The sequence below is a fragment of the Marmota monax genome, unplaced genomic scaffold, assembly GCF_021218885.2.
Source record: "Marmota monax isolate L192 unplaced genomic scaffold, Marmota_monax_Labrador192_F-V1.1 WCK01_AAM20220418_F8-fsc00031, whole genome shotgun sequence".
Classification (NCBI taxonomy): domain Eukaryota; kingdom Metazoa; phylum Chordata; class Mammalia; order Rodentia; family Sciuridae; genus Marmota; species Marmota monax.
This window is the reverse complement of record NW_026695197.1, coordinates 18,418,364-18,443,477: the sequence shown is the minus strand read 5'-3', so window position 1 is coordinate 18,443,477 and position 25,114 is coordinate 18,418,364. Positions and strand designations below refer to the sequence as shown.

At 55.2% G+C, this 25,114-nt stretch overlaps 1 protein-coding gene across 8 annotated transcripts in view; it reads right to left on the bottom strand.

The window, feature by feature from the left end:
• Nucleotides 1-25,114, bottom strand: part of Ctif (cap binding complex dependent translation initiation factor) — a 268,365-nt gene that overhangs the window by 77,763 nt on the left and 165,488 nt on the right. For 6 of the 8 annotated variants that reach the window (XM_046428328.2, XM_046428327.2, XM_046428334.2 and 3 more), the window contains 2 exons: nt 16,876-17,368; nt 14,190-14,489 (listed from right to left, as the gene is read on the bottom strand). In XM_046428328.2, the coding sequence (XP_046284284.1) occupies nt 14,190-14,489; nt 16,876-17,368 (793 nt within the window). The remainder of the gene's footprint in view (nt 1-14,189; nt 14,490-16,875; nt 17,369-25,114) is intronic. The other 2 variants (XM_046428333.2, XM_046428335.2) reach the window with 1 other exon arrangement.

The window sequence follows — 25,114 nt, the reverse complement described above, 5'->3', positions numbered from 1 at the left end:
CTCAAGGTGCCACAACTCGGGGAGGGGCTGCAGGCAAGTGAGGCGGGCCTGGCGTACTGGCGCCCCCTGCAGGTTGCTCAGCCTCCCCAGCAGTCCCCAGACTGTGGGTGAGACCAGGAGGGTGGGCAGCGGAGGCCAGGACTGCAGGCTGGTCAGGGTGGAGAGCCGGGGATGGGGTCTGCTCCTCATTGGCTAACCCATCCTCCAGGCAGTCTGCAACAGGCATTTATCAGGTGCAGTCTGTATGCACAGCACGTCTGCTTTGGAACAACAAAAAACTGGAAGTGACCTTTGAAATCTTCTTTTAGTCCCCTTATTTATGGGGGAGAAGGGTGGAGATCTGGCCTCAGGCAACCCTGCTACCACCCTGTCTGGGGGCGTCCTCCTAGACCCAGTCTTTAAACCCTACTTCTATAAACACCTGTCAGGTGCAGACTGTGTGCCACCCCCATCTTCTCTCTCTGCCCTGAGTCTCTCCCCTGATGTGCTCCAGGCTCTGCCCAGCCCTGGACCTGGAAGTAACCTTCACAAGGTCAAGGCACCCACGGGCTGTGAGAGGTGGGCAGAGGGTGCTAGGAGCTCTGCTGCAGAGGGCCTGGGGTCCAGCTAAGGAGTCCCAAGCCTGCTGGCCACAACTTGCCCGGTGCCTTCATTTTCCCCAGCGGGACACTGAGGCTCAGGGGTGGGGTAGGCAAGGTCTGGCTTCCTCCTTTTGTTTCCCCAGTACCCCTGAAAGAGGGCCCAAAGACATGTGCTGGTGGGGGTTCCGTAGAGTAGGGCGAGATGGGAGTGAGGGCTTCTCCGTGGGCCTGTTCCACCCGCAGCCTGGCAGCCTGACGCACAGCCCTGCTCTGGTTCCCTGACGACTAACGGCTCCTGCAGGAAGAGGCCCCCAGAGCTGCCTTTCTGGGCACGGAGGAGACTGTGGGTCGAGTGGGTCACACATAGTGGGCACCTGCAAGTTTACCCTCTTCTGTGGGGCAGGGAACTCATCAGGGAGGGATGGCAGGAGGGTCTCTGGCCTGGGATGCCCTGATGGCACTGTGACCGGCCTCAGTGAAGCCCTGAGGACGCCCCCCGCCCTCCATAGGCTGGCCTGGATTCCAGGGCAGTGGCCCTCTCTGCTCCTGCCCGAGACTGCCAGAGGCCTGACGCTGGCAGGAAGCTCACAGCTCTTGAGGCAGAAGTTTTAGTTTTGGATGAAAATCCGGTCTTGGCCTGAACTGGGGAGAGGCCGGCGCCAGCAGGATGAACGGCCAGTGTGGTCACTGTGACCCGGGGTCACAGCCTGGCCGGGCAGCCTCACCCCTGGGCTTGCTGACACTTGAGGAGCCCCTGTGCCTGACAACCTTGGCGCGGCTGGTGACACACGACCTCCTCCTACTGCGGGCCCCCCCGCAGGGGCCTTTGCCCCAGTACTTCCTCCTGTTTCTTCTCTCCCCCAGATCCTGCCTCTTTTTCTTGCTGCCCCCTCCAGGAAGCCTTCCCGCCACTCCCCCCAATTCCAGAGTCTGCCCCCTCCTCTGACCACTCTCCAGTCAAGCTGGCCTTGTCCCCCAGCAGGCCTCTACACATCTGGTGGAGGCCAGAGGTCCCTGTTGTCCTAGTGTTTACAGGCACCGGGCTCAGGGTGCCATCATGGCCGCCACAGGTGCCCTGGGCCCCTCTGAGAACTTTCCAGTGGTTGGACCCCAGGGCCATCCACTCTGCTGGATCCAGCTCAAGTCCCAGGTGCCTGAGGTCCCTGGGCTGTGGAAGAGGCCTGCGTGGGGCTCTCTGGTGCACTCCCTGCTCGGAGCCTCTGTTAGGAGCCATGAATGGAAGGGACTCACCCAGGGAGAAGGACACACGGCCAGGCCAGGACATTCAGAAGTCCATCCTGGGGGGAGGTCTTCAGAGGACACAGACAAAATGTCAGCTTTATGGATTTTCACCATGGTGACCGGTGGACGAGGCAGGTACAGAAGATAAGGATGACCACTTAATGGAGGCGTGGAAGGCTGCAGGGCTGCGGGCTCTGCCCAGAGTCGCCCAGCTGCTGGGGGCCGGGCCAGGGCCAGGACTGGGCACTGAGTCCTGGATCTTTGATGATTTCTTCCACTCTAAGGTAGCAGCTCATTAAAGGAAGGCTCTGCGGCCTGGTGGGCTGGAGTCTAGGACTCTGCTTCTAAACTTGAGTGAGCACGCCTCTCCTAGGGTGCACCCGTTCCCACTAGAGGTGTTCGTAGGTATTGGTTGCAGTCTGGCTGTCTCCAAATGCCACCTAAGCTACCCTTCTGTGGTGTAGCCCTTGCACAGTGGACGGAGTGGGGACATGGTATAGTGCAGTGGTGGCCCTCTGCCCTCTCTGCTTTAGAGGTCTGGGTGTGGGTGACCTGGGTGTGCATGCACGCTCCTCTGGAATACACTTGGTCCCAGGCTGGACCCTGTCCAGGGTGAGATGATTTGTGGGGCAAGGGACCTTCACAGGGGGAACTGCTCTTGTCTGCCCCCAGGTTTCCAAGTCGCCTGAGCTTCTGTCACTGAGAACCGGAATCTGTTCTAGGGACCTAGAATGACCACCTCAGGGTTGAGTGAAGGTTGCTCTCAGCAGCTGTCCCTTCCTTTTTCCCCCAAGAGTGGCCGACCCATCCCTGACACTGGACTATGTGAAGACGGCGGGCTGGGGGGGGGCGGGCTGGGGCGGTGCTCCCTAAAGGTCAACTCCAGGCCCTGGTGCTGCTGTGGGACTTTAACCCTGAGCTCGAGGAGTGAGGCAGCAAAGGAGGGGGACCTATGGGCATGCAGGGAGCCATGACCCTGAACTTGGGGCTGCCCGGGGCAAATCAGTGCTAGGCAGCATCACGCAGATGCCCTGTGCCGGTGGCACGGCTTCCTGGCTGCAGGTTAGCACCTCTCCTGGACAGGGGTGCCACCCAGCAGGCAGTGTGGGAAGAAGAAACAGGACACAGAGTTGGATAGTGCTAATCCATGCAGGAGTGACCATGGCACAGACCCCTGCCCGTCCCCGAATCCGCTTCCTCGCTCTGCGCCCTGGAATGCCCTCTGTGCTCTTGACCTCTGGGGGGCCACCTGGAGGGGGGCTGGGAGGACTTCCGCCTCCTTGATGGGGCCTCTGACTTTGCAGTGGGGACCATCTGGCTGCCCTGAACACTGGGCACACACACCTCAGCACGACTGTGGCTGTGGCGTCCCCTCCCTCTCCGCTGTGTCCCCCTCATCCACTTCCTAACTCCCTCCCATCTGCGCCAGGCGTCCAGAACGTGGCCAGCAGTGGGGAGGGGACAGAGGCCTGACGCACGCAGTGCAGAGAGGGGTGTCAGGGGGCAGGACAGGGCACCGTGGCAGAGTCCCTGCTCGCTCTCCTCACAGGTGGCCCGTGGGCCGTGGGCTGGGGACAGCTCTGGAGCTGAGACCTCAGAGCCCTGGCTAGGGGAGCCTGCTCCCTACGGCCCAGAGGTTCAGGGTGACTCAACCTTCTAGAAGCCCTCAGAGCCCACGGTGACCCTGCTGAAGAACAGGAACAGGGGTTCCACACGGGCCTTCTGTCCCCGTGGTGGGCAACCCCAGCTTCTCGAGTCTGTTCCGTGCCAGGGCCGGAAGCAGGCTCCAGGAGGCCTGTGGGGAGGGGCCTGTCATGACAGCTTAGGTCTCTGAGGGGCACGTGCAGATCTGTGCCTGACCCCTGCACACAGATATCAGTGTGTTCACTCAGAACCCTGGTTCTCAAAAAGACACACTTAAATCTAGTATCCTGTAACCCGTCACGTGCCTCCCTAAAGCACAGTCTCTATTAACCTCCCTGGACCTCTTGTCCATCATGTGAGCATATTCAGTTGGATAGTCTCTAAAGCTTTCCTTCTAGTCTACATCGTTCTATGATTTTTAATAAGCTCGAGAACTCTATAGCTCAAGAACCTACAATGGCTCCCCAGGTCCTACTTCATAAAGCCCCAAACCTTTTGTCCCTAATTGGTCCATCTTACAGACTGCCTTTAACTCTCAGCTTGACTCCAGGCAAGGCAGTGCCCTTAATTTCCTTCTCTTGTGTCATTTCTTTTAGTCTTGGTTCATGAAGTCTCCTCTATTAAAAATACTCTCATGGAAAAGTTAGGACATTCCTCAGAAAAGTTAAACATAAAATTTCCATATGATCCAGCAACTCCACATCTAAACATATGCCTCCAAGAATTGAAAGCAGGGATATCAACGGTTACCCATGTTCATAGCAGCATTACACAAAATCCAGAAGGCAGAGAAAACTCAAGCATCCATTGAGGGATTGATGGATAGATGAATAAAATGTGGTATAGACACAGAGTGGATTGTTATTCAGCCATGAAAAAGGAAAGTCTGACCATGCTATCCCATGGGGGAAACCATTATGCCAAGTGACATAAGCCAGACATGGAGGGAAAAAAACACACACACCTTGGTGTGATTCCACTTGTGTGCTATAGAAAGGAGACAAATTCACAGAGACAGAGGCAGAATGGAGGCTGAGGGGGGAGGCGGGGTTATCATTGGTGGTACAGGGCTTTGGCGTGGCGTGTGCAGGGGTCCTGGGGTAGGGTGGTACCAAGCATAATGACTGTCCTTGGTGCTGCTGAGCTGTGTCTCAAAATGGTTAAAATGATAAATTTTGATGTTGCAACAATTTCTAAAAATGCCAAAGAAGAAACAGAAGGAAAGGAAGCGGGGCGCTGGCGTTCCTCCTCCTCCCTGGAATCCAGCCCTCCTGGGCGGCTCTCTGGGGACGCACCTGGCCCTCCTTGTGCCCTGCTTGGCCAGGCCTTGCTGCCCTGAGCAGGTCCAGTCTACCTGGGGCCTTGCACAGGCTGGGTCCAGAGGACCCTGGACGATAACTCCACCCTGTTTTCTTCCATTTGAACAGTGACCCTCTGTGGTCCCTTCCTTCCCGGGGCTGCTGTCCCTTTGTGGCGGAGGCGGGGAGCCCCTGGGGAGCCAGGCCGGGTGGGGAGCAGTTACATAACCTGCAGGGAGATTTTTTCCACCGGCCAGGCGGTGCCAGCTTTCCAGTGGCGGCCCGGCAGGTAGAGGCGCCCGGTCTGGCCCGCGGTGCCCAGGCAGGGCCGAGATGCTGCGATCTGGAGCCGCTTAGCATAGCTCAGATTCCCGGTGGCGGCTGGGGGCCGGCCACTCGCTGAGCGGCGGCAAGGAATCTGCTGTCTCCTGCCTGCCTGGCTCGGAGAGGGAGGAGGAGGAGGAGGAGGAGGAGGTGCTGGAGGTGAGCTGCCGGCCAGCCAGGGGTGACCCTCTGGGGCCCGGGACACCCGAGCTGGTCTTCTCCGATAACCTACTTATCTGCAGGGCCGCTTCGGTGTGGCAGCCTCAGACAGGGCAGCGCCCGGCCAAGTTCCTCAGGGGACTGAGCAGGGAAAGTGAAGCCGGGGTGGGGGTGAGGGTGTGCAGGGAAGAGGACGCAGCCTGGCAGGAGGCACGGTGAAGTCATCCTGACCCCGGGAATGCTCCCTGCTCCCGGTCCTGGGACCGGAGGGGCAGGCACCGTGCTGTCCCCTTCTGGGCCTGAGGCCTGTTCGGTTGCCCCCTGCCCACTGGATGCTCTTTGCTCCGCTGAACTGAAAATCTTGGAACTAGCCAATTGAGGCTGGCTGAACACCTACTGTGTGTCGGTTGGTGGGGGGACATGAAGTTAGCACAGAAATACTCTTTGTCTCTAGGATATCTGGGGACACAGATCTCAGAGAAGCAAAGCTTAAACAAGGCGACCAACGGGTCAGAGGAAGGATAGGTCCCTGGGCTGGGAGATCAGGGGAGGCTTCCTGGAGGAGGCAGAGCATATGGCACCTCTCCAGTCCCAGACCTCCGCCAAGACCCGAGGTCTGTAAGCACCCAGTGCCTGCCTTGGCCACCCCAAATCCAATCAGCACGGGCGGCGGGGGGAGATGCTGCTCCAAGACAGCGGCACAGGGGGACCCTGGCAGGGCTTGTTCTTCCCCCAGCCTCCCTGCTGGGGTGGGGCGCCACACTCCTGGGGCAGCAATGTCGGGTGGGCTCCCTTCAGGCTGGGGGCTGTGGCACGTCAGCTGATTCAGTCGACCACAGCCCAGGGGTCCTCTCCAGGATAGAGCTGGGTGCAGAGGTGTGTTTTAAATGCTCAGTTCAGGGCCGGGTGTGGCTCGGTGGAGGAGTGCTTGCCCAGCACACGTGCGAGGCCCCGGGTTCCACCCCCAGCACTGCAAAAACCAAACGACGAACGGGGAATGAGTGAGCGCTGAAGATCAGGGTCATCACTGCCCCTGCCAGGTTCCCAGGGCCTTGGCTTTGCTACCTCAGGGCTAGACATCCTGCCTAGAGGGCTGACAGTCCAGGAAGCCACCCCACCTGGGTGTCCCAGAGGCCCAGCTGGCCGACTCGTGAAGCTGCATGCACGTCTTACTGACCCCCTTCCCACCCCAGAGCCACACACCTGACAACACAGACAGTGGCCACTTTTCACCGGAAGCAGTCACTTTGTCCTAGGGTCCCGTGGTCCCTGGGCCTCTAGCTTCTCTGTGGACTGTGGGAAGCTGCCCCTGAGACCCACGAAAACCTGTGGTGTGCGTTCAGTGCGCACAGAGAGTCGGGGGCCCTGTGGGGCCGGAGAAGATGGGGCAGCCAGAGGCACAGGCGGAGCTCTGGGCTTTGCAGAAAAGCTCACCGGTCTCCTTGGGGCCGAGAGTGGTGGTCCTGTGCCACCCACACCCACCCAAGGCCAGGACGCCCAGCAGGCTTCTGTCCAGACTCCCCCAGGACAGACCAAGGGTCAGTGGTTATTTCCTCTGCTTATTCTGACTCAAAAGACAAAATGCACTGGCAGGTTCAAGTCCTTGTCACCTCTGTCCCTCTGAGCACTCACTCTCAAGCTCCAGAGGGAGCCTTAGCACCTTCAGAAGCCACCTTGTCCCCAGAGCCACCTCCCTATTGAACAGTCAGAGAGGTTGTGTCCACATATACCTTTGAGACATCCGAGTGGGTCCTTGACTCGGCTGCCTAAGCCTTGGCTAGTGCCCCCACCGGCCCCCACTGAGATAAGAGGAGCAGAATGTTGGGCAAATTAACAGAGATGACACTTCACAGGGCCATCCACAGCCCAAGGTATACTGCAGGTGCTCAATATGGGTTATGAGGAGGAAATGAAGGAAACTGAGAATTCCCTCAATCCAAATCAAGTGTCCACCACATGCCTGGCCAAGAGGCACACGGCACCTCCTGCTGTGGCTCCTGCAGAGGTTGAAAACAAGGGCACCAAACGGGCACCAACCGGGCATGGGCTCTCCCTGCCCCGGCCCAGCCTGACAGGCCCCGCAGAGGTTCAAGCTCATGGGATGACTGGTGTCCCTTGACATGGCCTTTGGCGTGGGCACAGATGACTCATGGGGTGCTCCGACGCCAGCTATTTTGAGAAAAAGGAGACTTTTCGGGGGCTTTGGAATGACCCTTCGTGACCTCCCCGTGGGAAGGGTGTGTGCCGCCTGCTAGCCCCCCACTCCGTGCCCCCTGGCTTCGCAGCCCGGGAGGGAAACGCGTGGAGACAGCTGGGTCTTTTACATGGGCTTTGGAATGCCCAGAACAATGCGCTTCCACCCTGGGTATGCCCGGCCGGGCCAACATGGACATTAGTCTCCATGCCTGGCATGCACACCAGCTCAGTGGGGGTGTGCGGGAGCCAGGAGGAGGTCTGAGCCGAGGGAGAGGATGTGAGGAGGAGATCTGGGCCATGGCCCATGGGCAGCGGTGTTCTCTCAGGCCCCGGGGCCTTCCGGAGGCCCAGAAAGCCCAAGTCTCTGGGACGGCTGAGATCCCAGGGGATGATTCTACAGGGTGGATTCTGAAGCCCCCCTCAGATGGCTTCATGGGACGGATTCCTGATTTGTCCAAGGTTCTGACCCTGCACCCTATTTGGGGAGTAACATGGGAGCCAGAAGACCAGTCAGCCTCTTGACTTTGGATGAGCCTTGGGACCTCACTGAGCCACTTCTCTCATCTGTCAACAGAGGGAAGCCTTCCTGCTGGGACCCACCTTGATTGACGGAGGAAAATGCTCATCCTCCAGGATTCCCTCACCCTCTTCCATCACTGAGGCCTTTACTGAGCATCTTCTAGGTACCAGCTGTGATGGGAGGAGCTGGGGCAGGAGGTAACTGAGCCAGGACTCCTGCCTTCCAGGAGCCTACAACTCAGAGCTGCCTGGAACCCCAGGAATCAATGCCACTCCCTCTCTTCCCATTCTCCATAGAAGACGAACTATCAGCAACTCCAGTTCAGGAACTCCAGAACTCTGCAACAGGGGAATGCCTTTTGATTTTGCAAAAACCTTGAGAGAGAATGTTTTCTCCTTACAAATAGAGTTAGAGGAATAGCCCAGTTCCTCTACCTGAGCCTGCAAACATGGGACCAGGAAAGGGGGCAGTGTGTGGGAGACATGGTGGGAGTCGGGTGGACACAGGCAGCTAAGGTAAGATACACCCTCAGGACTTGAGACAATATTCTGATTTACTATTAAGGGCAGTCAGGCCAGAAAATCCACGTGTCCCTCCTGGATCTAAAATCATTTCCAGAGACCCCCACAGAGTTGCCACCCCATTGAGCTTCTCTGTATCGAAATCTCCAAGCCCCATGCTCAATGGTGACTTAGCCAGAAACTCTAAGATCAGTCTGTCTGTTTCTCCAGCTTGAGGTCAGCTTTTTAAGAGGTTGTCTGCTCAAAGGTACTGGTGGAAAGCAATCTATTTTGAAATCTGGTCACAGGCCAGATTCTGATTTTTTGCGTTGTCTTTTCACAACAGCCCTGCTGTGTTCACGACTTGGTGAAGATGAAGTTTTTTTTTTTTTTTTCCTCTTAAAAAAAGAAATCATACCAGTGTAACTCCACATCATATCCAGCCACCAAAATGGGAACTTATACCCCATGTGTGTATGATATGTCCAAATGCATTCTAGTGTCATGTATAACTAAAAAGAACAAATAAAAAAAATTAAAAAAAAAAAAGGTATCGCATCCTTCTGTTAGATGTGTTGTTGGCAACGGTTGCTAGGGAGGGCTGGGTTCAGTTACAGACACACTGATGCCTGCTCTAATAATACTTCGCTCTGCATAGCTCAGATGCAGACACCTCTTGGCTAAACAGGGCACACACATTTCAACAGAGGAGGGCTTGAACTTGCACTACACAAGCATATCTCAGCAAAGGAGCACTCCCTGAACCCACGGAACCGCAGGCCTGGGGCGGTGACGGGGCAGTGCTGGGCGGAGGGGGCTCAGGCCTCCAATTCCTGTCATTCCAAAGGTCCCATAAAAAGAGGCACACTCATTCTTCACTTCTCCCTGAAATCGGAGCCCTCCTCCTTCCTCCAAAAGGATCCAGGGGGATATCTGATGGCTTCTGCCCTGGGCAGCCACGTTCTCCTGGAAGTTGGAAACAGTCAATGCGCGGAACCTCCGCAATAGTGAGGAGGGGGGCCTTGGTGCGAGCGGGTGGGGCCAGGTGGGCCAAGCTAGGGAGCTGATCTCTTCTCCAGCCTTACTGGGTGGCACTGCCTCTGGCCCAGCCTGGCAAGGTGGGTGAAAGTGAGACCTTTTCTAAAACACGTTCTGTTCAATCCAACCAGTATGAGGCCGAGAAAGAATAGACCAGGGGAAGCCGAGGAGGGCAAGAGATGGAGGCCGCAGGGGAAAAGAGGCGGCTCTTACTGTCCTGGGGAGGAGTCTCAGGAGGACGGCATGGAGCAGGAGGAGGCCCTATGCCAGCAGCTAAGGTCTCCTGTTCTCTCTCTGTGACTGTGACCTGACAGACTGTGACTGGTTTACAGTGTGCTGGGCAGATCCGGCTGGTCCATAAGTGACAACGACGACGACGGAGAGTCCCGGTGTCTCTGGGCCAACTCCCTAGTGGTGGCACTCAACCTTGGCTGCACCTAGAATCACCTGAGGGATTCTTTATGAAAGGATGCCCTGGGGTTCCGTCCCTGAGAATGTAGTTCAATGTCAGGTAGGACCCCTGGGCCAGCTTGTTTTAATAGCTCTCCTCGTGATTCTAATGGAGAGCACCTGAGAACCCACAGACCTAAAGATGACCCAGCATCAGTCATCTTGCAGTATTCTTAGGCTGGATCCCCACTGTGGACAGTCACACCGACAAGAGATTGTGCCTCAGTTTACCCATCTGTGAAGCTGACCCATTACCTACAAACTACCAGTCCCAATGCCTTGCTGCTTCCAAGTGTGGTCCCTGGACCTGCTTCACCGGCATCACCTGGGAACTTATTAGAAATGCAGACTCTCAGGCCCTGCCACATATACATTGCATCGGAATCTGCATTTCAACAAATTTCCAAGGCTGATTTTGAGCTGTGGGATTGTTGATAGGGGTCCACTGAGACCTTGGGGTCCACTGCACTGTCACGGCTCATGAGGGCAGTGGTTCTAAGTTCCCTGAGAGGATTTGGCTGGGAAGAATCGAAGCGCCTTTGACTTCTCCCTATACCCCATTCCCTACTCTGTGGGGGCTGCACCCCAGCTTGACGTCCCTCGGACCTCTGCTGGAGAGTAACAAAAGAAGTGGCCTCTCTCCCTCCTGTGTTGCCAGCTCCCACCACTGAAGGCCAGGCAGCAAGAGCAGGCGGCCAGGAAGGCCTGGGGACAAAGACAGCTGCTGGGAGCAGAGCTCAGGGGCACTTCACAGCCTGGCCCCTTTGCAGCCAGCACACTAAGCTGCGTGTCAGAACTTGGGCGGAGACGTGGCCGCCAACCTGGCCACAGGAGGAGCATCTCAGAGGCTGCAGAAGAGAACCAGGGCCTGGCTAGAGACGCAGAGCCAAGTGGGCCTGGCGTGGCTGGAGCTGAGCATAGACCCCACGGGGAAAGGGAGGGCAGGGCGCTGGGCCCAGGTCTCCCTCTCTCTGCCAGGAGAGTTACCCAACCAGGTGCGGCAGAAACACAACGGAAGCAGATGAGAGGCCCTCCCGCGGGTGTCAGGAGGGACGCAGGTGGGTGCTGAGCCTTGCTCTTCTTGGGCCTCTCTGGTCTGGGTGGTGAGTGACCCTGAACTATGCTGCCCGGAAGGCCTGCTCCACACTGCCGCATCCTGGGCTGCAGGACCAATCAGACAGCTGGGCTCCCTGCGGATGGGCCGTGTAGCCAGGGCGCAGCACAGACAGCGGCCTTCCCAGGGCAGCAACCCAGAGGTGGCCTAGGTGAAGCCTCTGGTCACACCCCTCAGGACTCCTCTGTAGCTCGCGGGAAAGCTGGGTTGTGGGTGGTGAAGGGGTGAGTGGTGGCCTGTGGGATGAGCCCCGCACACTCCATCCAGGCCCACGGCTATTGTCACACGGTGGGAACAAGCCCTGGAGCTCAGAATGGGGGTCGTGTCTGCCTCCAGGGGTTCCCTTCTAGCCAGGACCACAGCTGTCCATGGGCCAATGGCCTGGGAGAAGAGAGGGGTAAGCTTCTTCCTCTTCTGACACCCATTTCCCCATGGCCACCAAGGCCTGCCAGCACCAGGACACAGAGAGAAAGGAGCAGAGGGGGTCCCTGCCTTCCTGAGCTGGGAGGTGGGCAATGACAGCAGGGACCCTGCATCGCCGTGCTCCTGGGCTTCCCAGGAGGAGTCCCCGTCGCTCCCCATGGCACACCTCTAGAGGACAGAGCTGCCTTTGGGCACTGCCCACCGAATCCTCTGCCTGGCACAGGAAGAAACTTAGGCTAGTCAGGTGGCTACCTGGTGATAGGAGCCCAGAGTCAGGGGGTTACAGCAGGATCCGTGGCGATCGGTGCCCAAGTGCCACCTAAAGTGTGAGTATGAGTCACCCTGGCAAAGGGCCGGGTATCTGGGATGCGAGGGGCAGTGAATTTTAGTTGGTGGCGGGGGCAGGAGTGGGGAAGGTGTCCCTTCGGATATAGCTGGAGGTTCAGCCTGGCCATAGGGTGGCAGGAGCAGAATGTGGGAGTTACTGGTTCACCTCTGCCCCAGACACAAGGTGGCATCAGTAGGGTAGGCCTCTGTCACATGTCACTCATGACAGACCTATCACAGAGTTACAATGTGGGGTGAAGCAGTTGGTAAGAACTGGGGTGTGTAGAGGTGTGTGTGCTAAGGACTGCTTCATCCAGCGGCCAGGCCTGGGGATGTGTGAAAGGGAAAGGCCCAGATGGGTCACTTGTGCTCCTCTGGTGGCCCGATTATCTCTAGCAGCCAGCAGGGCCAGACCACAAGGTGCACCCCGAGGGGCGACTGCAAGGCTGGGCTCCCACTGCCGACCGTCAGCCTCAGCCAGGTCTGGGCTGGTCCCCTGTCATCAGGTCAGTGCGTTTCCCACCCAGGGAACACCCAGCACAGTGACCCTACGAGAACCTGTTAGCCAGGGGATGCGGATGGGACGTCAATGAGTGAAACTCAGCTTGACAGGCGCCTTTCCTGCTGGGACCCCCCCGGAGCCCTCCTGAGCCAATGAGTGGATTTTGTGACTCACAGGGAAGTGGGTGCAGGGGTCACAGAGCCCCTTTGGTGGCTGAGAAGTCACAGGATTGATGCTCTGCTGGACATCTAGGGGCAAGGCCACTTTACCATGGGTGGCTAAAACAGATGCCTGATCTCGGGCAGCCTCTGCAGCCAGCCAGCGTCCCTGGGTACCCTGTGCCCTGGGACTGTCTGCCGCTGAGGTGGCTGGGTTACTTGGAGTTGGCAACCATGGTCTAGAACTCTTGCTTCACCCTGGCCCTTGTTTGAAAAAAAAAAAATAATCCCCAAGCCGAGTGCAAGGCCGAGCTTGTCCACGGCTCCCCCGTGCCTGGTGGTACATGGCGACAGGCCTCTCTGCCTGTCACCCTCCACACTCTCCCAGGACATTCCGGCCTGCGAGGAACATGCCCAATGTGCAAATCCCTCAGGTAATGCGGGAATTCATCACCAGGGGAGCGCGGGCGATCCAGGAATGGGAACCTGATCAGCCCTGGAGCTGGACAGAGGAGCCCAGGCTGGCCAGGGAGGCTCAGGTTACAGTGCCCGGGGCACTCGGGAGAGAAAGGACGGACAGCAGGCGTGGGGCTCGGCAGGCCGCAGGTGGATAGAAAGCAGTGACCTCCTCTTGCTTTTAGCGAAAAGTCGGCAAATCATAAATCAGGTGGCTGAGGCGAAGGTGGACGTGCTACCTTGTTTACACCAGGCGCAGCTGTGAATGGAGTCCCTTGGACTCCCAGATGAATGGCAGTTTAGATGATCGATCTGTGGTCACCCGAGTGACCAATGACCTGCGTGTGGTCTCTTGGGCTCTGCAATGTCTAGGTGACTGTTTGACTTTATTTGAACCAGCAGCTTGATTTGTATCTCAACTAATCTCTAAAATACAAAGTAGCAGGAGAGATGGCTTCTGCCCAGCCCAATCTCCAAGGATGGCCCTAGTGAGGCCACAATGCCAAGATACCTGCCATTTATCCCCAATGTCACCAGTTCACCTACGGCCACCCACAATGAAAGAGCAGATAGATGTGAGACAAAGTGGTACAGGGTTCAGTCTAAGTGCACACGGCCACATCCACCACACGTGCACTGCCATGATCATGGCTGGACCTGGTCTCCACGGAGGCAGGAGTGAGCAGGACTGGAGCTAAGCTGAAGGGATATCGAGTGGGAATGCACCAAGGACGAAGCAGTCTTGGGCTGCCATGCTTTCCCTCAGCCCAGGACCTGCCGTGCGTCAGCAGACAGGCCATCTGCGTCCTGTCCCCCCCAAGGCTCTGCTCAAACCCATCTCAGTCCCAGCTATAACAACTGCACAGCCACCACGCTCTGAGAGGCTGACCCTGGGGAGAGGAGAGAGGTCCACGGCAAGTTCACGTCTGCTCAGACGTGCAGAGGTCAAAGCACGGAGCCAGCCGCCGTCTCTCTTATCATGAAAATAGAAAGCGGGAAATGCTGGTTGAACAAAAAGCACCCATAAAATTATATCGGTCCTTTGTAACCATGGAGCACTCATACAAACACACACAAACCCGGCCGCTCATCCCTCGCCTCTGACTGCCTTCTGATTTTCTATAATTAATCAGGCAATGGAGGAAGGAACTTGGGACAAGTTCAAGTGTGGTCAGAACTTGCAGCCTCCTCTCTAGTAATAACCCACGGCGCGGAGGGGCAGGGGGCATGGGGTGGCAGCTGCTGGTGTCGGGTTACCTGGAGCATGTTGAGGAGCAGGCTGCGGAACTTGGTCCCTTCCACCATGAAGAGGGCCATCTTGTCACAGAGCTTGGCAGCCGTGAAGGCGAAGCTGCGGTCCGACACGGCCTTCTGGTAGATGGTCCTCACGATCTCGCCCAGCATCTCCTCGGAGTTGGTGGAGTTCTGGGCCTCCTCCATGAAGGTGGTGAGCTTGGCGTCCACGTCGCTGCTGTTGTTCCGCATGCTATTCAGGATCTCGATCAGCTTGTCCATCTTGTTCTGCTGGGGGCTGGTGGTCTCCACGGCCACTTCATCCTGGGCATGTGGGAGGAAACCGAGCGTGGCTGAGCGCAGCAGAGGTTTCTGCGGGGCGCGGGTGGCCTGAGGGAGTGCGGGCTGTCACCCCAGAAGAAGGACTTGAGGTCCTTTGGGAACGCTTACCCACCAAGGGCCCGCATGCCCCAAATGCTCTTTGCTGATGTTTTTCTGGGCCTTGGTGACACCCTAGTTGACATTGCAAGTTCTAGTTCCTACCCAGGATTCTCATATACATTGGGGTTTTGTCTGTCTGTCTGCCTATCAGAAAGGATTTAATGGGATCTATTTATTTATTTTCTGTGGTGCTGGGGATTGAACGCAGGACCTTGTGCATGCGAGGCAAGCACTTTACCAACTGAGCTATATCCTCAGCCCCGAGGGGTTCAAAAAGAAGGAATATGATAACACATCTTATCTGAACAAAACAGATGAGAGCAGAAGACCAGGCTGGGAATGCGAGTACGGTACAAAATGCCTGCAGGGGTGAGAGGTGGCCCAGGGTTGGCCCCATGTCCTCCACACCCTTCTGTTCCCAATGCCCAGGGGTGGTTGTGTTCTCTGGGCACAGGGTTCCCTGTGGAATCCTCCCTGGTTTTATGTCCTATGGAACTGAGGGTCTCTGCACACAGATGCTACACACCAAGGAACCTTCTACAGTGTCACTAAAATGGCTAGGACAAAACCCCTCCCGCCCTTTGAGGTTTTACTGGCTGAGACCAGGCTAGGGGCTGGAAAGAAGGAAGATGGCGTCTAGCTATCTCAAAAGTACGTACTCAGGACAGCAGATGGGTGGCCAAGAATGCAGGCGACTTCACTGCTGAGATGTGAAACCCAGTCCAGGGGCAGGATCGGGGTCACACAGCGATACCCCGTCCTGCTTTTGCCCTGTTCTCAAGACACGCTTTTTCATGGACCTGAGCCTGCACCCTCCTGAGGACAGGCCTCACCTGGGACAAGTCCCTGAAACTCATTTATGGGTACTACAGAAGTGCCTGATCTGTTTATTGTTCACGCACCTCCCCACCTTGACCACCTGGGCCCCTCGGCAGGGACCATGGTCTGCGTGTTGAATAACCCACGAGGGGCGTTACACGTCTTATTTAATCTTCACAGTCTCTTTGCAAGTGTGGGGGGGCATATTATACCTAGTTTGCAGAATAAAATGGGCTCAGAGAGGTGGTTGACTTGCTTACGGTCACCCAGCCAGTCCAAAGCAGGGTGAGGACTGAGCCTGGATGCTAAAGCCCAAGCGGTGTCCCCCGTGCTGCTCTGCGCTCTGCTTGGCAGGCCTCTGGAGAACTCAGAATCCTCCCCCACGGCTCTAGAAGCTGTCCTGGAAGCTCTCCGGGCAAAGCCACACGCTGGCCATCAGCTAGGAGGCTCAGCCAGGAGGCCCACTTTGGGAAGTCAGGAAATGAGGGAGGATTTCTTCTCAGCCTGTGGCCCTTGTCCCCACAGGAAGGAGGAGCAGGGCTGGGCACTTTGGGGCAGGGGGGACACAGTGTGACACTTCAGCTTTAAGGGCTGATTTGGGAAGAGGGCGCCCTGCCTTATTCTGCCTGAGGGTGGAACTTGGACCTGGCTTCCGGGCAAAAGGAACCGGAGGAGGAGCCCAGTACATCTCGCTGTGGGGATGTCCCAGAAGGAGGACTCAGTAGGCTCTGCCCGCTGTGCGGGGATGGCTGTGGCCATCAGCCTTCCTCGGCGAGGGTTCCTCTCCCCGGCGACAGCGCCTGTGTCCTGGGTGAGTGTGGAGGGGCTGGGGCAGTGGTGGCTGGACCGGGCACCAGGGACATAATGCTACCACTGACAAGTCCCCATTCCTTTTCTGGTGGCTTGGTACCCTGTCCTCAGGTCATTCAGTGCAGGCTGGCACTCGTGTGACGCAGAGGCTGGGCCTCCTCGCTTTGCACCTTTGAGCCCTCGCAGGCTGCTGGGAGATGAAGTGGGGGAGGGCAGGGTGGAGGCCAACCTGCTCCCATGCTGCCTGGCTCCTGGCAGGGACCGAGCCTGTGAGGGGCTCACACTGGGGAGAAGCAGCCTTTTGTCTTATTGCTTAAGTTCCACGTGTCCCCAAATGTTCCTTAGCATGGTGGACTCTGACCCCCCAAAATGCTCCTGTGCCCCTCCCACCACCCCAGCACATGTCCCTCCGGCTTCTCCCCAGTGCTAGCTGCACCTTTGGGGTGACCAAAAGCGCGGAGCCCAGGATGTGCTGAGGGGTTCCTGCAGAGCTGGCCGTGGCTTGCCCTGTGGTGGCCCAGTGGCATCCACCCAGAAGCCCCCCCACATAGCTCCCTCTCCTCCAGCCAGAGCCCACCTACCAGAGTGCCTACCTCTCGCTGTCCTCCCTGGTGCAAGAGAACAACAAAAAGTCAATTACCGGTACCTTTTCTTTTAGCCTCCGCCGCAGCCTGTCTTTGGAAGACTGGAGCAGGGTGATTCTGGGCCGCTCCCCCGCGCGCTCAGGAGGGACACTGTCTTTGTGCTTGGTCTCGGCCTCTGGTCCCCCCGGAGGCTGTGGTGGCAGCCTCTCGGGAGCTGTTGGGGTGAGGGTGTCAGGGCTGCGGGGGGTTTCAAGGCCACTGTTCCTGGTGTCCCCTGGGGTGTCCTCAAGTTTGGGGCTCTCGATGGCCACGGTCTCTTTGGCATTACGGTGGGCTCCTGCCTCCCCCTTGTCCCCTGGAGGGTGCTTCATGCTGCTCTGGTACCAGCGCCGGTTCTGGCTGTAGCCGTGGTGGTTAGGCCTCCCTGAGGCGGGGGCCGCTGAGCCCCCCTGGTAGGATTTCTGGTGATCCCTGTTGTGTTTGGCACTGCCCGGCTGGTGGTCCCCGTGCTGTTGGGGCTTGTTCCCCCCTGGAGGTCTCTGCTGTCTTCTGCAAAGGGAAGGGAAAAGACAGAGAGGGGGGTCAATGGTGGGCCAGCCAGGGTCCCTGCATCTGAACACCAGAGGAGGAAGTCACTGCCTTGCTGCATTATTCATTCTCTCAAAAAACAATTATTGAGAACCTCCTACCTACCAGGCTTTGCGACAGAACGGCCAGACAGGTGGCTGGCATAGAGAGATTCGAGTTCCTCTTTCACTTAAAGTCCACATTTTATTCATTTAGTAGATGCACAAATACACATGCACAGGGAACGAAATCTGAAAGATCTAGTAGAAAACACGGTGAACCCTCCTGCTTCTGTCGCCAGCCACCTGCTGTATCCTCTGGGAGCAGGGTTACCTGAAAAACCTCAACTGTGGACCCCATCCACCACCTCCAGAATGTGACCACCTGGAGACAGGGCCTTTAAAGAGGTGATCAAGGGAAGATGAGGATGTCATCATGTACGACCGTGACAATGGGAAGTCATACTCCATGTATGTATAACACGTCAAAATATATTCTACTATCAAACAAATTACAACAAATAAAAATCAAATAAATATTTTTTTAAAAGTTCAGATGAGGATGTCACAGTGGGTCTTCATTCAATATGACTGATAGCCTTATAATGTGAGGAGATTTATTCTCTTCTCCTCCTGGTATTGGGGATTGAACCCAGGGCTGCTTTTCCACTGAGCTGTACCCCCAGATCTTTTTATTTATTTATTTTAAAAATTTGAGTCGAGGTCTCACTAAGTTGCTGAGGCTGTCCTAGAACTTGGGATCCTCCTGCCTCAGCCTCTGGGAGTAGCTGGGATTATAGGAGTGTTCCACCATGCCTGGCTAGTGAGAGGAAATCTGCACACACAGCAGGGGTGCTGCACACAGACATAGGACACAGGGAGAAAATGGCATCTGTAGGCCAGGGAGAGAGGCCTCAGAAAAACCAGCCTGGCTGACACCTTGATCCGGGACTTCCAGCCTCTAGAACTGAGAGGAAATCCATATCTGCTGTCTTAGCCACCCAGTTGGTGGCACTTGGTCCTGGCAGCCCTAGCACATGAATACATTTAACACGATGGTTTGGGGCAGAGAGGCTCCCAGTTATTTTGACAACACTTTCCCAATGAGGGAACAGCAAGGCAAACCTGAGCTCTGCACCAGGATGAATGACAACCTTTTGATTTGTGGACCGGAAGCAAGTCAAAGGGTGAGTGGGGTTGGGGTGGGCATCCTCACGGCTTCCAGGCCCACACCTGACGCCCTGTCCTGCCACTCCCAGCACTCGTGTTCAATCTCAATGTCACCCCCAGGTTTTCCATGCCATAAAGTCACCGGCAGTGCAGGTGGGGAACAAGATAGCCACACCCCTCAAAAGTCATGCAGTGGTGAGAAATTGGCAGAGAGATGTCACCTTCTCCAAAATGAGTCTCCACCTCCTATGTGACCTGTCTAGTGTACCAGGGGCCTTCACTGCAATTGCACTTTATGAACCAACTTTCAAGTGATTGCTTATTACTTAAAAAAACTCACTTTCAATGCACTTGATAAATTTTTATCTGTGAAAATTTGGGGGTCTCTTGGGTTGGGATTAAATGCATTCTTTCTTTCTCATTAAAAAATTAATGAAAAAATTTTCCATTGAAAAGCTTTCCACTTGGTGGCATGGCTTCATTTATTTATTTATTTGGTACTGGGGATTGAACTCAGGGGCACTTGACCACTGAGCCATACCCCCAGCCCTATTGGTATTTTATTGAGACGGGGTCTCACTGAGTTGCTTAGTGCCTTGCTGTGGCTGTTGAACCCGTGATCATCCTGTCTCAGCCTCCAGAGCCACTGGGATTACAGGTGTGCGCCCCTGCGCCAGGCAGTGGCATGGTTTTAGATAAATTAAAATGGTCAAAGGAGGGACAGACATGTGACTTTTAGTTTCCACCCATAAAGTAATTTACAGCACATTGCATATCAGGGGTAGAAGTTAATATAATTTTTCGGTGGGAAATCTGACAATTTGTTTCAAAAGCCTCTAATACATGCCCACCTTTGGACCTTGTTATTCCACATGTGGTTATGTATCCAAATAAAGTAATCAAAGATGTGCATAAGGATTTAGGCACAATGATATCTGTCACAGCCCAAACTGAAAGTGGAGTAATTAAGGATGAAGCAAAATAGTTCACTCTTGCTGATGGAAGTATGGGGTCCTTTAAGGCAAGTACTTATCTGCATAGAAAAATCTGGAAGGATACACTAAAAAATGCTAATGGTGGCTATCTCTGGGAGATGGGATGTGGATTCTTCTTTTATTTATGTTTTCTAAATGAACATGATTTCATTTTCCGAAATTAAACTTTTTATTGCGAGGCAATTCTAGATGCACATGCATTGTAAGAAATAACGCACGGCTTGCCCACTTCCCCCTCACGGTAGGTAGCATCTTCCACAACCATAGCACAATGTCACAACCAGGACGTTGACAGCGAGACAGCCAAGATACAGAAACTCCTAGCACAGGGGCCCTAGGGGGGGCCCTTTCGTAGCCACGCCCCCATCGCTCCCACCACCCCCATCCGTGGCCTTTGGCAACCGCGTATTCATTCTCCACTTCTATACTGTGGGAGAATGTTGTATAAATGGAATCAGATATTTCTGGGATTGGCTTTTTTCACTCTGCATAATTCCCTGGAGACCCACCCAGGTTGTTGCCTGGACCGGGTTTCTATTTCTATTTCTCCATTACTCGGTGGCGGTCCTGGATGGACGCTTCGCAGTGTGCCTAACCATTCACCTGAGGAAGGACATCTGCAGAGCAGTTTGGTCCTCTGCACAGAGTCTGCATCTCTCTTGGATCAACGCCCAGCAGTGCCGCCGCTGGATCCTATGGTGGTCACAAATCTAGTTTTTAAAGAAACCACCGTTTTCCAGAGAGGTTGCTCCTTCCTACCTTCCCGCCAGCACCGCAGGAAGGACTTCAGTCACAGGTCTGTGAGTGGTGCTTGAGACTCACTTTCTCCTGTTTGGGGGATTCCAATGGCATGGATGTCAGACTTTTTGTCACGGTCCCACAGGCCCCTGGAGCTCAGTTTGTTCCCTTCCAGTCCCTTGTCTCTGTCCCTAATGCTGGGTGATTTCTACTGTGACCTCTCTGGTTCATGGTTCTTTCTGTTTGTGCCCATTCGTTGGATTTTTCATGGAACTCTTAAGCTTCCATTTGGTTTTTCTTGACATCTTCTACTTCTTTGCCAAGACCTGAGTTTTCATGTTTCGAAGAGATTCCTAGGTGTTCTTTGGGGCGTTTTTGATGATGACCTGCTGTCACGTCTTTGGTGGATAATTCTAACCTGTCAGCTTGGTGTTGGCCTCTGTTAATCGTCTCTTTTCCATTCAACATTAAGATCTTTCTGATTGGGGGTATGACCAGCAATGTTCCATTGAGACCTGGACCACTGGGTACGATGATGAGACTCAACCTGTCCTAGCTGGCCTCCTCCAATCTTGCTCTGCCTGGTCATTGTGCAGTGGGGGTGGTGGTGATGGGAACTGCTTTGTCACCGCCCAGTGTGAGCAGAAATCCACCTTCCCTAATGGGCCTTCTTTGGCACCCGAAGGGGGCTCCTCATCATTGCTGGGCAGGAATGGGGGTTCAACTCGCCACGAGGCGGCCAGACACTATCTCAGCATGGACCGGGGCGGGGGTGGGAAACCTCCTTTCTGCAGGGAGAGGTAGGAATTCTTGGCTCCCCAAGTGGCCTCCACTGGCACAGAGTGAGAGGTGCTTTCACCCCACAAGATGGAAATCCCACTTGGTCTCTCTGATACCATCCTAATGGCCCAGTCTAGGTTCTTCCATAAGTCTTCCCCAAGTGGTGGGTGGGGCCATGTTTCTTCTGGGGCTTCTTATTGCCTAGAGCGCTCCGTTCCCTGGGCCTTCGGCTGGAGTGACCCAGCTTTTGTTGGGGCTTCTTTGCTCATGTCTCCTGGTGTTTCTGGTTTCTTTAGATCCCAGTCTGGGATATAGGAAGCCAAGAAGAAAATTGAAAGAACTCATCATGGTGCCATTCCTCAGGTCGCCAGGTCCCTGGCCTGTCTGCCTTCCAAACATCTTTCAGAGTCTTCTTGTGTCTGTCCTTCTTTCTTTCCTATCTACTATCCATCCATCCATCTCTCCACCTCTATCTCTGCAGCAATCATGAGGAACCCCTTTGGGTGTCAAAGAAGGCTCAGTGCAGAATGTGGACCTCTGCCCCCACTGGGCAGTAACAAGACGGTCCTCCTTGTCCCTAGCCTCCCCACTGCATAATGACCAAGCAAAGCAAGACCGGAAGAGGCCAGCTGAGACAGGTGGGCAGACTTCACCATTGTGTATGTATATATATGTAGCGCCCAGGGTTTTTAGTGGTCTGTACCTACTCTAATAATCATTATAACAAGATCTATACAGTCTGTTACACTGAACTGGGCACCCTCAGGAGGCCTGTGTGGTATTTTCATCTTCATCATCCACGTTCCAACTCACTGGGTTCTGCTGGACATTCCCAGTCAAGCACTTTGCTGCTAGGACACTGGGAGTGGAAGAGGAAGCCTCCATCCCCCCAAACCCTCCTGTGCTCCCTGGCACACCTGAAATCTTCAGGCTCCCTCCCCGGGTATGACTGGGATCAGGACCATGAGCATGGCACCCGGGGAGAGCTGGGCCCCTGTTGGCAGAGAGGACCATTGAGTCCGGCTCCTCCCAGTGGCCTCTAGATTGCCCAGAGCTACAGTAATGCCGTCCAGCTCTGGGGGCCACTCCCTCCTTAGGGAGCATGAGCCACCCACCCTGAGAAGCAGAAGCTCCAGGAGGGTGTGGATGTGGCTCAGAGGTAGAGCCCTTGCCTAGCTACGGATGGAGAGGTCCTGGGGTCATTCCCAGCACTGTCAAAAAAAAAAGGAACCCCAGGGTCCATGCCGGTTCCTCAGGGTGCCTTTGGTGAATTCATCCTCCTTTAATTTTTCAATTACTTTTAACGAACGGGCCCTTTCTCTTTCCATTATCTTTGTTCTTTGAATGTGGGTTATTTTTTTTAGCCCAGAGGGGAAACTTGGAAATTCCCTGGCAGATAGCGTTCGATTCTTACAACTTTTGTCATCCTTATTTAGAATTTTTGTGGCGCCTGTAGCTATGGCCCAAGAAATGTCCCTAAAGAGTGGCTGACCGAGCCCTTCCCAGCATCTATCTTGGAATTGTCTTGTTTCCCACTGGCGATGCCAGGGATTCCCCTCTCTGCCCAGCAGCCTCCCCCTGTCCCCAAAGAGAGAAGAAAAAAGAAATCGACTCCTGTCCACCTGGAAGAGGAAGGAAGTAATTTGTACATGGCTGGTGGTCAAGGATTGCAGAAAGAAATCTGTTAGGTCTTGTCGCGCTTTGGCTGTGCCTTCCTGGGAATTCGAATGACCCGGAATTCCACGTCTTCCTGGTTCAAAAGACCCTGGAGCCAGCAGCCTTACCAAATCAGCAGTGACCAAGAATGCGCCATGTCCTCCGGTATTAGTGGGTGTTCCCGGGCTCACTCTTGCTGGGGGGCAGCTCCTTTGCACATGTGGAGGGCCATCCCGAGGTGGGAGGGGAAGCCAGGGAGTGCACCCTCAAGTGTCCCCTTCTGACCAGAGAGGCAGGACTACTGGATTCATAAGAGGGGGCTCTGGATGTAGAACAACCCAGCAGATGTGCTGTACTGGGATGATCCTGTAGGAAGAGCCCAGATATGGCTGGAGGCCAGGGGGCGCAAGGCCTCTTTCTTTTCTTTGCGAGCAGTCAGATCAAGAACCCTTCTTCCCGTTGTTCAGATGAGCCAACAGAGGCTTAGTGAGGTAAGGGCCACAGCAGAGCTCTCCCAGAGGCTGCCAGAGGGCTGAGCCTGTCCACTCATCATGGGACCCGGCAGCCACCTCCGGCCTCCCATGTGCCACGAGACCCCCCCTCAGGAGAGCAGGGTGGAATGACCACTCAGACCACAGGAGGCCTGAGCCCTCTGCCCAGGAAGGAGCCGAGAGGGCTGCTGAGATGGCTGGGGCAGGCTTGGTCCTGGGCCTTGTTCCCCAACAATGGAGACCTCGGCTTCCGCACTCTGGCCATTCACAAATATTTGTCAGCGGTCACTGGTGGAGCCGGCCAAAACCAGTACCTCTCTCTTCTGAATTTGCTGGCGCTGGGTTTCGTCGATACCTTCTCAGGGGCCAGCTGGCTGCTCCCCATGAGACCTGTGGGTTTGGGTTTGGCTGGACTGGGACAAGTTGCTGTTGCTCCCAGCAGCCGGGCCAAGAGGCTGCGTTTGGTCTCCGACACACGAACATGTGGCCCCAGGTCGGGGAGCACACGGGACACCTACCTTGGCAGCACTGAGAGCAGCAAGGGCACACATGGCCTCTCTGCTGCTTACCACCTGCTTGAGCCTGTCCTGGGGACTTCTCTCAGGAGGGGGACGGTTTAGGAGACAGGAGTGATATTGTTGGGCTCCCGGTGGCACCTGCTCAACAGCAGTAATGTCAGCTCTGGTTTTTGGTCTGTTCATTTATTTAGCTTTGAGAATGGCAATTGTCAGGGTTTTGGATTTTTCCATCCTTCATTTAGTTTATTCTTTCTTCCTAGGGTTCTAAAATCAGATGTCTTGTTTGACTCTAACACTGCTCTTTTTTTTTTTTTTAAATATAAAAAAAATAATAAAGTTCTCGGGACATCACAGCTGCATTTTGGGAGGTGGGTGTAGGGAGAATAACTTCACATTTTTTAAAAAATGGTTTTAACAGCGGTCCAAATGGAGACAAACGTCTCTCTGTTCGTTTTTTATTTCATAATCGTTCCCAACTAGATACTCCAAGGGCCACTGGCTTATTATGGTTCTCTCAATGTCGGACAGTTCACCACATAATTTGTAGGTCTGCTTAAAATTTTCTGAAAGCAAAATTCCGAGGGCAAGCGGTTTTAAAGCTATGCCTGGGCTCATATTTCTTGCTTCAGGAAAAGTGATGACTGCTCACTACTAGCATGGGCACCTCCACTCCGGCCCACCTCGACATCGCCTGCACGGGCTCCGGCCTTCCCTGCCCCTTGGCTGTGAGCCTTAGTGGCAGAATTTTTTATTTATGTTTTTGGTACTGGGGATTGAACCCAGGGGCGCTTAACCACGGAGCCACATCCCCAGCCCTCCCCACTTTTTAAAAAAATATTTTGAGACAGGATCTCACTAAGTCGCTTAGGGCCTCACTAAGTTTCTGAGGCTGGCATTGAACTCACAATCCTCCTGCCTCAGCCTCCCAAGCTGCTTAAAGGTGCTGTTCTGCAGCTGAGGGGCTGCTTAGCATGTGGGGTAGACACACACACACACAAGCTCCGGTTTGTGGAATGATGGGGAAGCTTAACAAGGAAAACCAGGGGGACACTCTCCTCCTTCTTGAGGGAGTCAGCTGAGGGGAACCACAGCATTGGTTTGGGACAAGGATCTTAGAAGTTCGTATTCATTGAGCACCTACTAGGTTCTCAGGGCTGAATGGAAGTCCACTCTGCCTGTTCTGCAGGATGCTGCTCATGGGGTCCGTCTGGGAGACTGCAACCTACTCTGGGAGGTGGGGCCCTGCTGGCCCACTCCTGGTTGCTTGGCCTGGGTGATTTAACCTCTTCGGTCTTGCTCCCAGCTGCGTGTATCCCTGCCTCAGGGGTGACTTGAGGATTATCTGAGAGTTTTAGATATGAGTCAAGCAAGGTTCAGAGAG